The following is a 15,763-nucleotide window of genomic DNA, read 5'->3' as shown; positions in this document are numbered from 1 at the left end:
TCTTAGATTAGGAGACAGTTATACTCGAGTAAAATTTTACTCCAGTTTGGTCGAATCCGCCCGTAATGATTAATCTAATCAGCTGGGTAACAAGTTTACAAACTCTCGTAATTAATTTAAATAAAATAATTTCGTTTTCAGGGAGTCAAAAAATTACTAATTTAAAAATTGATTTTCTCAAAAATGAAGTAAAATGCGCACACGGGAGTTCTACTCTTGCATTTGAAATATAAGACACCATTGACTCATTGCGTTAACTTAGTCATGTCCGATTTTGGGGACTTCTAAAACACTGTGAGTCGGTTAAAAACAGTATGTTGGAGAAGCAAGTTTTAATAAAAATCCAGAGTGTAAACCGATTTTTCATATTTTATTAAAATAAAACTAACCAAAAAAACATACAAAATATTAGTTTTAGTGTAATATTTTGTATTCTTTTTTTCTTTTTATAATTATTTTCAAATCGTTTGGCATCCACAGCTTAGTTAGGTAAACGTACGAGTACATCAGAAGAACAGGAATTTCCTGAAAATCAAAAATGTTATGATAGTTTTGCAATCTCGATCAGTAAATTTATCGTTTCCTTATAAATTATAATATTATATTTTATGGTATAACTAGCTGTTGCCCGCGACTTCATCCGCGTTAACATAGTATAATAACAAAGATGGATAGTTTTCTCCCTTTTTTTTGTGGTTCCTTATACAAAGGGTAAAAATGGACCCTATTTAAGCAAACGTCAAACGCAAACGTCAATAAACTTTCATGTTTCTAACTCAAGAAATGACGGACTTTCATTGAAACTTTCTACCCCAATTTCACCCCCTTGGGGGTAGAATTACCAGAAACACTTAAATACGTATCCATTCATTTTTAATCAGTAGCACAAAAATAAAGTTTCATGTTTCTAACTCAAGAAATGACGTACTTTTATTCAAACTTTCAACTCCAATTTCACCCCCTTGGGGGTAGAATTTCTAATAACGCTTAAATACCTATCCATTCATTTTTAATCAGCAGTCCAAAAATAAACTTTCATGTTTCTAACTTAGGAAATGACGGACTTACATTTAAACTTTCAACCCCTATTTCACCCCCTTGGGGGTAGAATTTTCAGAAACGCTTAAACACGTATCCAATCATTTTTAATCAGTAACCCAAACAAAAAATTTCATGTTTCTAACTCAAGAAATAACGGAGTTTCATTCAAACTTTCAACCCTAATTTCACCCCCTTGGGGGTAGAATTTCCAAAAACGCTTAAATACTTATTCATTCATTTTTAATCAGTAACCCGTAAATAAATTTTCATGTTTCTAACTCAAGAAATGACGGACTTTCATTAAAACTTTCAACCGTTATTTCACCCCCTTCGGGGTAAAATTTTCAAAATTCCTTCCTTAGTGGGTGTTTACTTAATAAAACAACCCTACGCACCAAATTTCGTGGCTGTAACTTTTACAGTTTTTGCTCAGCGATGATGAATCAGTCAGTCAGTCAGTCAGGACATGTAATTTTATAAGTATAGATAGATAGTCTAAGATCCCACTGCAGAATTGTGCATGTATCGAGTACACGCTAAAAACCACGTTTTTACTAATATGATAAGGAGTACACATTTCTACTGGGGTGCCAGTCCAAACGTAGCAAATATTTTAAAAAATGTTTTAAAAAATTGAGTTGGCGGGATAAAATGTAATCATCAGGTATTGAAAGCAAACAGCAATTTCACGGCAATGAGTATTATAGAGATTCAGAAAAATCCGGTGTGCCGTTGGGCACCCGGCCGCAACTCTATTTTTTCGCCAAAATAGAGGGGGCCAAGTTAAAGTTGAATCCGAAAAAGTGTCGGTTATTCAGGAGTAAGGTCAATTATCTCGGCCATGTCATCTCCAGTGATGGAATCCAGACGGACCCGGAGAAACTGGAAGCAGTTCAAAATTGGCCAACCCCTAAGAACAAAACCGAAGTGCGGGCATTTCTCGGCCTATGCTCCTACTACAGGCGTTTTATTAAGGGATTCTCAGCGATAGCCAAGCCGGGAGAAATTCATCGGCTGACAGAAGATAAACGACAGTTTATTTGGGACGAGACTTCTGAAGATTCTTTTCAAAAACTGAAGAAACATCTGTGTAAAACACCAATCCTGGGGTATCCACAACCCGAAGGTCAGTCTATAGTCGACACGGATGCAAGCAACACAGCCATTGGAGGGGTGTTATCTCAAAAACAGGGCGAAAGAGAAGTTGTAATTGCACATTTCAGCAAATCTTTATCTAAGCCAGAGAGAAACTACTGTGTAACAAGAAGAGAACTCTTGGCTGTTGTAAAGACGCTACAGCATTTCAGCAAATATCTCATCGGCAGACAGTTTTTACTGCGAACTGATCACGCAGCCTTGAAGTGGCTACTGCAATTCAAGAACCCAGAAGGCCAAGTAGCTCGATGGATTGAACAACTCCAGGAGTATTATGACTTCAAGACGGAATACCGCAGCGGAAAGGCGCATGGGAATGCCGACGCACTTTCACGAAGGCCGTGTTCAGAAGACTGCAAACATTGTGTTAAGCAGAAATCTAATGAAGTAACATTAAAGTTAACGAGAACAAGTCCTTTGGGTCCATGGGAGAATGATGCTATGAGGGAGGCTCAAGAGAGAGATGACGACCTTCGGCACATCATCACATGGAAGAAACGGGGTGATGTAAAACCAATCTGGAGTGAGGTTGCACCCACTGGCGCTGTCACTAAGGCGTACTGGGCGCAATGGGACAGTCTGATACTTAAAAACGGAATACTCTACCGGAAATGGGAGAAGACCAACGGCAGAGAGTTCCATCTTCAGATAGTTGTCCCAAGAACGAGAGTACCAGATGTTCTCCGTGAAATGCACGATGGCGTATCAGGAGGTCATCTAGGTGTCAAGAGGACGTTAACAAAAGTTCGAGAACGATTCTACTGGTTGCATTGTCGAGACGATGTACAGGATTGGTGCCGCAAATGCACTACTTGCGCTGCCGTGAAGGGACCACAGACAAGGAGCCGTGGGAGCCTGCGCTTGTATAACGTTGGCGAACCGTAGGAACGAATTGCAGTTGACGTAGCTGGGCCATTTCCTGTAACGGAATCAGGAAACAAGTATTTTATGGTTGTCATGGATTACTTCACCAAATGGCCCGAAGTGTTCGCCATACCAAACCAAGAAGCTACAACAGTCGCTTCTAAATTAGTCGAAGAAGTGATATCTCGGTTTGGTGTGCCTCCAGAAATCCATTCTGATCAGGGCAGGAATTTCGAATCGCAGGTCTTCCAGAAAGTGTGCAGAATTTTGGGAATGCATAAAACGAGGACCACCGCGTACCATCCACAGTCTGATGGAATGGTTGAGAGATTTAACCAGACCCTTGAGAGGCATTTGGCGAAATTGGTAGATGATAAACAAAAGGACTGGGACAAGTATATACCGCTCTTCCTTCTGTCGTACCGTACCGCCGAGCATGAGAGCATAAAAGCTACCCCGGCGTATGTCAATTACGGTAGAGAACTGCGAGTACCAGTAGACCTCTTGACAGGAGGGTCACCGGAGGAACCGAAGACCGTACAAGACTATGTCTGCGATTTAAGGGAAAAGATGCGCTATATACACGCCATGGTTTGGGAAAATGGGTTACAGTCAAGTGAGAGCATGAAGACCAGATACGACCGGAACTCGAACACGAGCGGCTTCGAAGAAGGGTCACTGGTGTGGCTGCATAACCCAACTCACCGAAAAGGCAAATTTCCAAAGTTGCAGACCAAGTGGGACGGCCCATACAAAGTGGTTACCCGATTGAATGATGTGACTTACAGGATTCAAAAGTAACCAAGAGGGACATTCAAAGTGGTACACATAGATCGTCTGGCGCGATACCATGGCAGTAACAATGATGCTCGGGACGAGCATCTCTAAGAGGGGAGTAGTGTTACGGTACATGGTATACGGACACGTGGTGCCATCTAGCGACAAACCAGCGAAACTTACCGAGGGAGCACAGGCAACATAAATCCCCTACTCAATACTAGATGGCATGAGGTGCGCAAGTACATACTCGAACCTTCTAGAAAAGTCCAACATTTTGTTTACGTGTTTAGTTGTTTACTTTTATTGTAGTACATGCTCGAGCCTCCTAGAAAGTTCCCATGGTTGTTTACTTGTTTATGTGAATCGGGAACTTTCTGGAATTCGTCTCGCCATATAAAAAACCGCAGGCAGGCCCGGCAATTCAGTTCGTTTCGAGCTACCATCAAGGCGATTTCGGAGTGACAACAAGTGATTAATAGTGAGTGAACCAGTGAAACCTGCGACTTGGCTACGACCTAGGACAGTGATAGTGCTTAGTGATTGGACCTAGTGATTAGTGTTTGGACTTAGTGCTAAGTGTTGTGACCTAGTGTTTAGTGCAGTGTTAATAAAGTCTTCAAGAGAGTCACCAGGTCTTTCTCTCCAAATCCTCGAACCCTAGCACGTAACAATATCTACTGTATTTTGAGATCCCATAGAAATTAGAACCCGGTTTCTGATTAGTGATTTTTTTCTCTTGTTAGGGAAGTCTACTCGGCTAAAATAATTATAATATGAGTTAATGACGTCCGCAACTTTGCTTGCCGTACATTTAACCGGGCTAAAAAGTATCCAATATCATTTTCCGGGACTCAAAGTATCTCCATACTCAGCAAAATCGGTTCAACGGTTTGGGCGTGAAGAGGTAACAGACAGACACGTGACACTTTCGCATTTATAATATTAGCACGGAACCACAACAATAGCTTCTGAATCACCTCTCTCTACGTGCTCCCTCGGCCAGTTCGTGTTCCAGCACGGCGATCTTCTCCTCGTGTCGCGTGCGCTGCGCCTGCGACCGCCGCTGTTGCCCCTCCAACTCTAGCACAATCTTCTCCAACCGGTTAATCAGCTGCTGCTTGCTCTCTAACGTCGAAAACAACTCCTCGATCTCGTTGGCTTTAGCTTCAATCTGCTTGTTCACCTAAAATGTATGATTGAAGATTCTCATTTTTGATATTTTACTTGTTGTTCATAAGACGATTAGTAACTTAATACTTTATTATAGGTTGTTAAAATCAGCAAATTAGATATTTAATATGTAAGTACATATTGGATATATGTAACTTCTGATCGAACAAAAAGTATACCAAGATAGGCGGGATTTTTATCAGTGGCGTGCGCGTTAAACAGTGTCTAGATTTTAAACTAGCATGGTTAAAACAATGGTCGTGGGCTCCCTTGACTTTTTAATTTAGTCTGAGGTTGAAGCACATTTTTTTTCCTGAAGGCAGGTCAAGTAGCCCTGATGTCACTGCGACCCCTGAGGATCTATTGTGACTCCTTCGCATTAGAGTACCGTCCCCAACCCAATGCTGCTCATAAATTGAACGATGTGGTTGGGGTTGGTGCCACGAATTTCCTCGGATGTGTATTCGTAGCAACCAAGGTGTCTGTTTCCTGCTCTGTAGTAGAGCAGGGCAGTCAAGGAGAAGGTGTATAGGTGTTTCATCCTCCTCCTCGCAGAATAGCAAGTCATTGAGCTACTAACACCTATTCTGTTGAGGTGCTTATTAAGCTTGCAGTGCCCAGTAAGGCTTCTGGTAAGGATTCTTAATTTATTCCTACCCATGGTGAGCACTATTCCTGATAGTTTCCTGTTGAAGCCAGAAATAAGTGCCTTAGAGTGTTCAAGGCCAGGGGTCTCAACCCATTGCTTCCTGCTCAGTTTGCGAACCCATTCCTCGAGCACTTGCTTTGTGGTACTGGGAGATATTCCACAGACTGGTTCTGGGCCATATATGAGACTCTCAACCCCAAGCCTAGCCAGTTCGTCCGCGGTTTCGTTACGTTACTGTGGCCCGGGACCCATACTAGGCGTATTTTGTTGTCCTTTCCTAGCATGTTCAACGTCTCAATGCATTCCAGAACCAATTTTGACGAAACTTCTGCAGCAGTCAGTGCTTTAAGTGCAGCTTGACTATCAGAGAAGATAAAAATATTTTTGTTAACTAGTGCCATCTCTAAGCTTTCTAGTAAGCAACCGATGATTGCGAAGACCTCAGCCTGAAACACGGTCGCAAACTCCCCCAAACTGGCATGTTTGCCTCTTGGGGGCCTGCCTCCGTAGAATCCGGCTCCCGCACGGTTGTCTTTCCTTGATCCATACGTGAACCAAACTATATTTATACGCAGCTTTTTTTTGCCACACTACGCAGCCATATGTGGTAATCGGTCTCACTATGGCTGTATAAATCCATAGCATTGCCTTCGGCCGAATACCCCATTTAGAGCTGACAAGCTTCCAACAGGAACCCAGAGCACATCTAGCTTTTTTCGTAATATACTCGATGTGCTTATTCCAAGTGAGTCCTTTGTCTAAGATTACTCCTAAATATTTGACTTCACTCGCAAACTTAACAGTTTTTCCGAAGAGTGTCCCCAACACTCTTCGGGAAAACTATTAAGTTTGCGTCTTAGTCTCTCCAACTTCCTCTTTTTGGTGAATGGTATCAAGACCGTCTTATCAGCGTTTATTGTTAGCTTGACCCTTCGGCACCAATCCTCGACGACTCTTAGTGCTGACTGCATTAACCCAGCAACCACTGATGCGCATTTGCCCACCACTAGAATCGTCAGGTCGTGAGCGTACCCTTGAGCGTAATATCTTCTGAGGTTCAGTTCCCTTAGTAGGTCGTCCACTACCAGGGACCATTCCACAGGTGACAACACACCTCCTTGAGGGCAGCCTTGCGTCAGCCTGATTAAGAGTGTCAGGTCCATGATGGTCGATGAGGCTACCCTATTGTCGAGCGTGGCTTTGATCCACTGTACAGTAGTTGGATCCATGTCCCTCAAAGCCAGGCTATTTGTGATAGAGCTGGTTGAAGTTTTGTCGAATGCACCTTCAATGTCTAGAAAGACACAGAGCGCAATCTCTTTATCTTCAATTGCTCTATCAATGCGATCTACTAGGTCCAATAGAGCCGTTTCAGTAGATTTGCCTTTTTGGTAGGTTGCCATGTTGTCTTTCATGCAAAGGCTTTTTAGTGAGATAGGTGTCCCTTATGTGTAGGTTGACCATCTTCTCCATCGTTTTGAGCATGAAAGCGGTGAGGCTGATTGGTCTGTAGGACTTCGGTAAAGCCTTATCTCTGTCCCCACTCTTTGGTATGTAGGACACCTTTACCTTTGTCCATGCCAATGGGATGTAGACTACGCGAAACTTGCTCTGAATATTTTCAGTAGCACTGGGAGGATAATGTCCTTGCCCTGTTGGAGGAGGGCCGGAAATATGTTATCCTCGCCGCCGGTCTTGTAAGGATTGAAGCTGTCAATTGCCCATTTGACTCGGTCAGGCTTGAAGATCGTAGAAGCTCTTCTCCAGTCGTCAGACGATGGTCTGGTTTTAATAGTCGTATGGGAGAATGCTTCGTTACTTTCGAGATGGATACTGTTGGGGAAGTGTACGTCGGCTAGTAATCTTAGCGTTTCTTCCGCTGTTTTAGTATAAGTACCATCTGGCCTCTTTAGAGTGCTGGGATGGGAGCTAGGGGCCTTCGATATTACTATTGAAGCACATATCTATATATTATTATAATAAAAAACTACATATTATAAATATAATTTAAGTGCTTAACTAACATTATCAACGATTTTCATTCTGCGCTCGAGGTCCTGTTGCAAAGCTACCAGCTTGCTACTCTGCTCAGTTTCCTTATTTTTTAGTACCTGTATTATAATATTTTACGTAAAGTCACAGAATATAAATTATAATAGTGTAAGTGTAAGTAAAAACTAGATAATATTACTTTATTAATAAGCCTAAGAGGGTGTTCAAACTTTCGTGTTTTCGACGAAATCACGCACGTCTGAACGCGCCGTTGTTGATAATTTCATCTACTTAATAAATAAATAATTGTGGGCCTTAAGACTAGATCTAGTCTTAAGGCCCACAATTTTTATTCTCTAGTCACCAGAGTAAGGCACCAGCTATACATATTTATTATTATTAATATTATTTTTTACAACAATGTGAAACGAGCAACCTTTATAACTTTCGCTTGAGCGCGTGCTGTTTTTTCTTGCTGCTGCAACAGCTGATCTTTCTCCGTCAGCCTTTCTAACAATTCTTCGTTTCGGGTTGAAACTTCAAGGAGATGCATTTTCAGATCCATAACCTTATTCAGAAATATATTATACTTAATGAGATATGTTTTAATTGATAAGTACATAATAATAGGGATGATGACAAGGTCAAAGATTAGCGAATTTTGTTAATAAAATAAAGAAATCACGGTGAAAAATAAGTGTTCCCAAAATTACAGCTCGATAGCATTTTTTTTTTTTTTTGCTATGCGCCTTCAAAGTTAGATAATCAAGACGATTTTATTTTTCAATTAAATTTCTTAATATTTGTATACCAATCGATAACTTATGCAATTAAAAGCAACTTTTGTTATGAAACCACTTTCATAAACGCAATATTTGATATACCTATCGAACAAAGTTGTCTCCCGATGCATACAAACTACGAAAGAGTGACGTCAGTCTTTCGTAGCACTTTGTATGGATCATTTCGGGCAGGTCTATTTTATGAGATGTTTGAATTGTCATATCTTGGTGAATTTTTAAGCTATCAGAGTCATTCTTTCAGCGATGTTTTTTTTTTTAAGGGTCTTTCAATTACCAATAAGAAAAAAAATAGTCATCTAGCCTATTATGAGTATTATGGAGACACTTTACGTTAGGGCCTAAAGGATATATTATGTAAGGCCCGACCAACAAAATTTTTTATTTTGTATATATTATATCCCCCCGCCATATTGCGGAAATCTATTGGAACTAATTTCTTCAACTGGCAACAATCTTTATGAGATATCATAATTGTCATCTGTCAAAGTGTGTTCTCGATTGTGCGTATTATATTTCTTGGGCAAGTGAGTTATTTATGCGTTAAAGTGCCGAAAACTATTAAAAGCCAGTTATAAAAAGTTATTTCTAATATGAATAATTACTTGTCGGAAAGAAGGTCTGAAGGGATCGACTCTATTCCTCTAAACAACATCACGGACTTTGTTGTCAACATGACTGGTAGGTACCTCATATAGTGTGTACAATTTGAATTGGCTAATTTGTGACTAATTTAATTTAAAAATTCTGTTTTTAGGTGTATATTGATCGTCTGTAATGAAAATACGAAGAGAAGGTCAGACCTCAGTTTTATTTTCTACACCTAAGAATAATGAAAGAAGAATGAGTCAGAGATGAGATATTATGACATTGAACCACTACAATCTGAAGCTCATGAAGTATTATAATATGAATCTGTTGAATATTTAGATTCTGAGTTTGATGAATAACTTAAATAAAAGCGAATATAGAAATTATAAAGTAGTATTTTTTAAAACTGTCTAATGCCTATAGTTTTAAGGAAGTTTATTTCGTGATTCTTTAAAACTATACTTACATTTAAGTGCTATGCTTGTGTAAAATGATTTCTGCAATAGTTTATATTAAAATATTTAGTTTATATTATTAAATTAAACACTAGCTAAAATTGTTCACTAGCCAATTCATAAGTGTATGACTGTACTAGATGTTGCCATAATCATAGTTCATTTAGCGCCCTCAGCACAGGTTTTTTATTTCTGTGGTCAGGCTTTAATACTACTTAGTACGTACTATCGTTATATTATTAATGATTTACCACGCAACCAAAATGCAGGAAGCATTCGATAGACAAATAAACGATAATTACTATAATAATGTGTACCTACCTCATTTTGTATATCTTGATATGCGTTTGTGTCAGGCGATTCTGGAGAATTGACAGCAGCACGACTATGTAATTCATGCACGTATTGTGCATACTGGGCCACCTTCTTTTCGCTAGAAATAGTAGCGACAGATTGATATGTCGATTTAAGATGAAGTTCAAATTTAAAACAATCAAGTATCAATATACCCATACTCACTTTAGTTTAACGTTTTTTATCAACTCTCTTATCTGAATCTGCATATTGCTAATTATTTCCTCCTTGCTCATCAATTCTGCAGCCAGTTTTTGTTGCGCACCAATTTTGTCATCTGAATCCTGTAAGAGAGCTCCGTCAATATTTCGATGCCCCATTTTACTAACTGTTTTATAAATCTCTGATAATGCATTACCACTCTCTTCTTCAATTATTTTTATTTGTAAAACATAGGTCAATGGTCATATTAATTATAACTATTGCTTTGGGACCTATGCAGCGTGCACATACCGTTTCCTTTGTCAGTCTTTCCAAGAACCGTATTTTCTCATTTTTACAAGCTAAGATCTCGTCTTCAGCAATGCGAAGAGTTTCTTTAACTGCACTAAGTTCAGAAAACAGATCCATTTCTCGTTCTGTAGGTAAATCTGAAACAAAATATGCACATATTTATGTATAAAGGCGGTTTAAAAACTAATTATGTACCTATTTATTTTATTACATTATTTAAATTTTAATAACATTATATTAATAATACTCATTACCTATGTTATGTTTACTTTCTAGATCACAAATTTTGTTTTGAAGTTCTTCAATCACGTTTTGACTCATATTTAATTCTGCTGCTAATTTGTCTTTTACATTTCTTTCTCTCTGTAAAAGCTCCTGCTCGTGTTCAAGTGAAGCCATCGCCTTCTCAAATTTTTCATTTAGTTCCTCGATTCGCGATTTATATTGATTTTCTTTTATTTTCAGGTTTTCTTTTAATTCGTGTAACCTTTTAAAATACATTATATTGTTATTGTTACTAAAGTTTGAAGTCAAGAACGTTTGACGTTACTAAATAGCGAAAATAGTTTTTTTTTTATACAACAACGCACTCTGTTTGTAGTCCATTCTTTTGCTGTAATAGTTGGCTGCTCGTCACCTCTCCCGTCTTAAGCGATTCTTTTAACTTTCGTGCTCTCGCTTCTAAACTTATTTCTTTTTGGCGACTCTAAAATAGTTTAAGTTTCGTTTAAAAACTAAAAACAAGCTTTTTTTATTCTCCAAGTCAATAAATTGATAAGAAATTAAAAACCTTATCTTCTAAAGATTTGACGGTTGCAGTCAAACTGGCTATGCTAGCTTCTGCTTCCTTCAGCTGTTTGTCCATTTGAGTGACTCGTGTCCGCGCGTACCGCAGCTGCGTCTCGGTAGTCGCTAGTTTTTCTTTTAACTGTGATTTTGCAGTTCTCTCTTTTTCTAGCTCTTGACGAGCTTCCTAAAACGCTTCTTGCATTAACATCACTAAGATTTTTATTTCTAGAATTTTGCATAGGAAGATTATTGTCGTCGTTGATAAACTTAAATTCATTATTTAAACTGTTTTTGTTAGGACCACTTCCGCCAGTACAATAAAGAAGATGATTAAACTTAATATACGAGTAGGATGATACATCCTACCTCAATCGTGTAACCTTTATTTTTTATTTGTTTGTATCAAACCTCAATCGCATGCGCAACTTCAGTAGGTTCCTGAGCTTGTTTTAGTCGGGCGAGTTCACGGACTAGTGATTCTTCTACCCTTATCAAGGTTGATCTGTCTTGACAAAATTGTCTAAAAATTGAAATTTTCAAAATGTATTATGTTCCTAGTTCTACAAATAAAAGGTCAAAACAGAATCTACTAATAAAAATCGTACTTGGTCAACGAAGTGAACGAGTCCATTGTATTTTTCGACTCGGTCTTAGTTTTCTCCAAAATCTCATACAGACGGAGTCCCTCGAGGTTGTACTGACTTATGCGTTCCTTTACAACATCACTTGGAATTTCCTATATAATATAATTAAAGTTATTGTTTATATATGAACACCTTATCAGATAACAGCTATGACTTTAAAAATTTAGTTTTGCTTTAAACTTTTGACGTACGTTTTTTTCAGCGAGATCTTTCATCCAATCTATGACTTCTTGACGCACTGTGAACGCTTTGAAGCACAGTTCTGCAAAATATTCGGGAACCTTCCTCGCTTCCGTCTCTAGTGCTGCTATCGTGGCATCGTCTACAAAAGTATGTTGCCAGATTAAAAAGGTTGCAAGTACTGTTTATTACATAGGTTTCTGTGGAAAATTCATATCAATTTAAGGCTAAATTGACTCTTTGTGTCGAACGAGTAGATTTTTGTCATAATTTGGTAGCACCTCCATCGTGGGTATCGCAGACGACATATTTTACGCAATTGTTATGCGGCATATTGGGGATTGATGGGTTAAAGCTTATTTGATATCATCATAAACAGTATTAATCAGATTAAGTTTCATACCAATTGGATTAACTTTATTGAACATTTGAGCTCGATCCCCGGCAGAGCCCTCTGCGTCTCTGCACATCTGTGAAATTTCCTGTGTGGTCCAATCACCGACATTAAATATTATTAATTCTTGAGAAACGCTTTCTCGTACTTGAATCCCGTCTTCCTGCATACGCTCTTGTAAGCGTCTTAACGTATCGAATACTTGTAGTACTGATTGCTAAAATTGGAGAGCCGTTAGTATTTTATCAACTAACATAATATTATGTTAATATGTAGCTCTAAGTTAGTAACATACTTGTTTTAGGTCTAATTCCTTCTTCAATTGATGGAATTCGTTTTGTTTTGTGCAATACACATTTTGCAGATCACCATCGATATTCAGGCGCTGTGGTTGCTGCAGCTGTGGAGAGATAATATATATTTTTTTATATTACTGATGATAGAAAGATTGCAATGATTGTAGTGGCAGTAGTTCGTTCAAGTAATGTTACATAATTATTCGAAATTTCAATTCAATTCAAATTACATGGCAAATCCCTTATCCCTAGGCCGTATAGCGCACATGATATTATCTCGGAAACGAATCGTATTTATTCTCCTCGAGCCGTCAGTATTCTTTTTATGAAACTCCCTATTAGGTTCAATCGTCATCCAACACTTGCAGCCCTAGCATGGCCACAGTAGAAATGCGAAAGTATAGAAAAATGTTTGTCGCTCGCGGTTAGCCGCGGTAAAGATCGGAACGGTACCTTAGTTTATCTCCAGTCTCCACAGAGTTTCTATACTTTCGCATTTCTACTGTGGCCATGTTACGGCTATTGGAGAGTTGTAACTCGTAAGCGATGTCTGTGGCGATGTGTCGCCTAGCCGTATTGACGCTAGGAACAAGGTTGACGCTTGACTTGGTACTATATATTCTGTGGCTTGACCGCAAAAAGATACGGTCCTGATCCGAGTTATATTATTATGTGTGTCGTGAGTTGTGATCATAAGTCACCAAAAAGTTTTGTTAAATAGGATACCTCAGCTGCCTCTTGATCATGATGTTTCTCTGTATCATTTACTACCACTTCTTTCTTAACTTCTACCTGGAATCAAAAGTTTTCAGGATTATCTATGGGATTATCGCTATCTCTACAGCTACAAGATTCTTTGGGAACGAAAAATTATAAGCACACAACAAAACGTATATTAAAAGCACATAACAAAATTGGTCCAACCGTTTCGGGGGCTGTCTTGTCTCCCTCTGTCTTTGTACTTAACTGGCAACATTTTATAAATAACTAGATGACGCTCGCAACTCGTTGCGCCAATATTCGATAATCGCGCGGGAACCGTACATTTTTTCTGAGATAAAAAGGATCCTATGTCTTTTCCCGGGACTCAAAGTATCTCCATTCTCCATACCAAATTTCAACAAAATTGGTTCAGCGGTTTGGGCGTGAAGAGGTAACAGACAGACAGACAAACTTTCGCATTTATAATATTATATTAGTATGGTTTTTTTTTAATAATTAAGGTAATATACCACAGCGACAGGTGTGACGGCAGCTGGTCGTATGGGCGACTGCCGCGGGGTGGCTGCCGGCATGCGATGAGCATTGCGGGCGGCGCGGGCGGCGCTCGCGGTGGTCGGCCGAGGGACCAGGCGAGGACCTAGACAAGGAAAAGGTGAAATAATGATTAGTACAAGTCATGTAAAAATGCGATTGCTCGTGCAGCTTAGCTATAACAGGCCCGACTGTGCACTACTTTAGGATCACTCATTGAAAATGGAGGAGAAATGCGCAGTCTCTGTCTCTTGGGTAAGTGGGACGGGTGCGCGCGCATTAGCAAAACGTAGTGATTATAATATTCTCTTTGGCATGAGCACATGCTAGTCGCTACTGGTAGCTATTGTATGGTATTGGTACTCATTTGCACATTGCCCCCTCAAGTTTCGCCAAAAGATATTGAAGTTGCGCGCACCAGGGCCCCCGTAAGGGCTACTGGCGCCTGTGTGCAAAAAAAGGATTTTGGCGCCCCTTAAGGGAAATTTTTTGGGACCTTGGTTTTGGCGCCCCTAAAGATGACAATTTGGCGCCCCTAGAGGATGGCACCCGTGTGCATTGCACACATTGCACATATTATGGTAGCGGGGGCCCTGGCGCGCAGGCTAGGACTAGGTGTATCTTTTTAAATATGAAAAAAAACTGGATATTATAATGATAATGATAAAGTAATAAACATAAAAAAATACTTACAAGGAGACCCTTGTAAGTATCCAGTTTTTTTTTCATATTTAAAAAGATACACCTAGCATGCGCGCCAGGGCCCCCGCTACCATAATATGTGCAATGTGTGCAATGCACACGGGCGCCATCCTCTAGGGGCGCCAAATTCTCTGCCGCATGGACAAATGTATGGGCATTTGATTACCAGTCTCATAAGTCATAACGGAGGCTCTAGTGAGAATGTAAAATGAAAGAGACTTACCTGGTTTTTCATTTGACGGCTTTACACTAGCCATAATATGAAACTTAAATTTAGCTCGAAAATATAATTTTAATTTAGTTAGTCAACGATACAATTTTGGTGTGATCTTGATTTTCGAAAAAAATGACAAATATCAAATGACAGGTCCTATTTTTGTTAATATTTTATTAAAATGTTAATTTATCTGTTACCAGCCAGTTGTAAAAAAAAACTTTTGCAGTGCCGACTACCGACCATGGTCAATTATATGATAGTGCAATCAAAGAGGATAATATTAACTACGATAGCAATAATTGAACTTATCCGGTTTTGTTTGAAAATTGACTTTTTAAAGCCTTTTTAACCAGTTTTGACTGAAAATATTAACAAGGATTGACGCAGATGGGTCAAGAGAAGACAATTAAATTATACTTTCGCACTCTGGTGGACTTGTCCGGTTTTGTTCGCTAGCTCCTCAACTTATCTGACAGATGCTCCATACTTCATCTGTGAGATAAGTTATGGATAGCCTATCCCACACTTATCAGTAAGTGGAGCAGCAGCCCCTAAGGCTTGTTGAGTATCAGTCGAATTAAACAAAGAAAATCCAAGCGAATGGAATATGCAGCTGCCATCATGAGGCATTGGAATAATGCGGTGTAACTGCACAAGTGTATTTCCAACTATTAACTCTACGGTACAACTTATTGTGCGAAAGTTAAGAAGCTATTAAAATACACTTAATACTCAGAATGTCAGACAGACAGACAGATGCCAATTGCAAGTCCATTGCCCCAAATTCATCCATCGCACGGTAACCATCCTTTCCCGGGACTCTAACTATATCTCCATTCCAAATTTCAGAACAATCGGTACAAGCAGTTTGGTGTGAAAAGCTAACAGACAGACATACACTTCTATGAGCCAAATTTGACACGTTTATGTTAAATAGTTTATGAGTTATGAGGGGGCCAAAAGTCCCAAATGGTTCGTGTAAT

At 39.3% G+C, this 15,763-nt stretch overlaps 1 protein-coding gene across 1 annotated transcript; it reads right to left on the bottom strand.

Annotated features, from left to right (window-relative positions):
• Positions 1-420: 420 nt before the first annotated feature.
• On the bottom strand, positions 421-14,911 carry LOC121728782 (COP1-interactive protein 1-like). The gene is made up of 18 exons (XM_042117056.1): positions 14,787-14,911; positions 13,840-13,967; positions 13,334-13,399; positions 12,607-12,711; positions 12,321-12,528; positions 11,929-12,059; positions 11,699-11,829; positions 11,502-11,613; positions 11,095-11,277; positions 10,895-11,010; positions 10,559-10,791; positions 10,305-10,441; positions 10,017-10,135; positions 9,819-9,930; positions 8,088-8,219; positions 7,684-7,770; positions 4,818-5,023; positions 421-525 (listed from the first exon to the last, which is right to left on the bottom strand). The coding sequence occupies exons 1-18, from the start codon at positions 14,818-14,820 to the stop codon at positions 507-509; spliced, it is 2,259 nt and encodes a 752-aa protein (XP_041972990.1). The 5' UTR covers positions 14,821-14,911; the 3' UTR covers positions 421-506.
• Between the last annotated feature and the right edge of the window lie 852 nt (positions 14,912-15,763).

The sequence above is a fragment of the Aricia agestis genome, chromosome 7 (assembly GCF_905147365.1).
Source record: "Aricia agestis chromosome 7, ilAriAges1.1, whole genome shotgun sequence".
Classification (NCBI taxonomy): domain Eukaryota; kingdom Metazoa; phylum Arthropoda; class Insecta; order Lepidoptera; family Lycaenidae; genus Aricia; species Aricia agestis.
This window is presented reverse-complemented; position numbering and strand designations above follow the sequence as displayed.

Excerpts from the sequence above, each read along its gene's own strand:
- LOC121728782 (XM_042117056.1), bottom strand. The coding sequence starts at position 14,820 with ATGGCTAGTGTAAAGCCGTCAAATGAAAAACCAG. Across the intron at positions 12,712-13,333 it reads ATGATCAAGAGGCAGCTGAG|CTGCAGCAACCACAGCGCCT; the intron begins GTATCCTATTTA and ends ATCTCTCCACAG. Across the intron at positions 10,442-10,558 it reads AGAAAGTAAACATAACATAG|ATTTACCTACAGAACGAGAA; the intron begins GTAATGAGTATT and ends ATTTTGTTTCAG.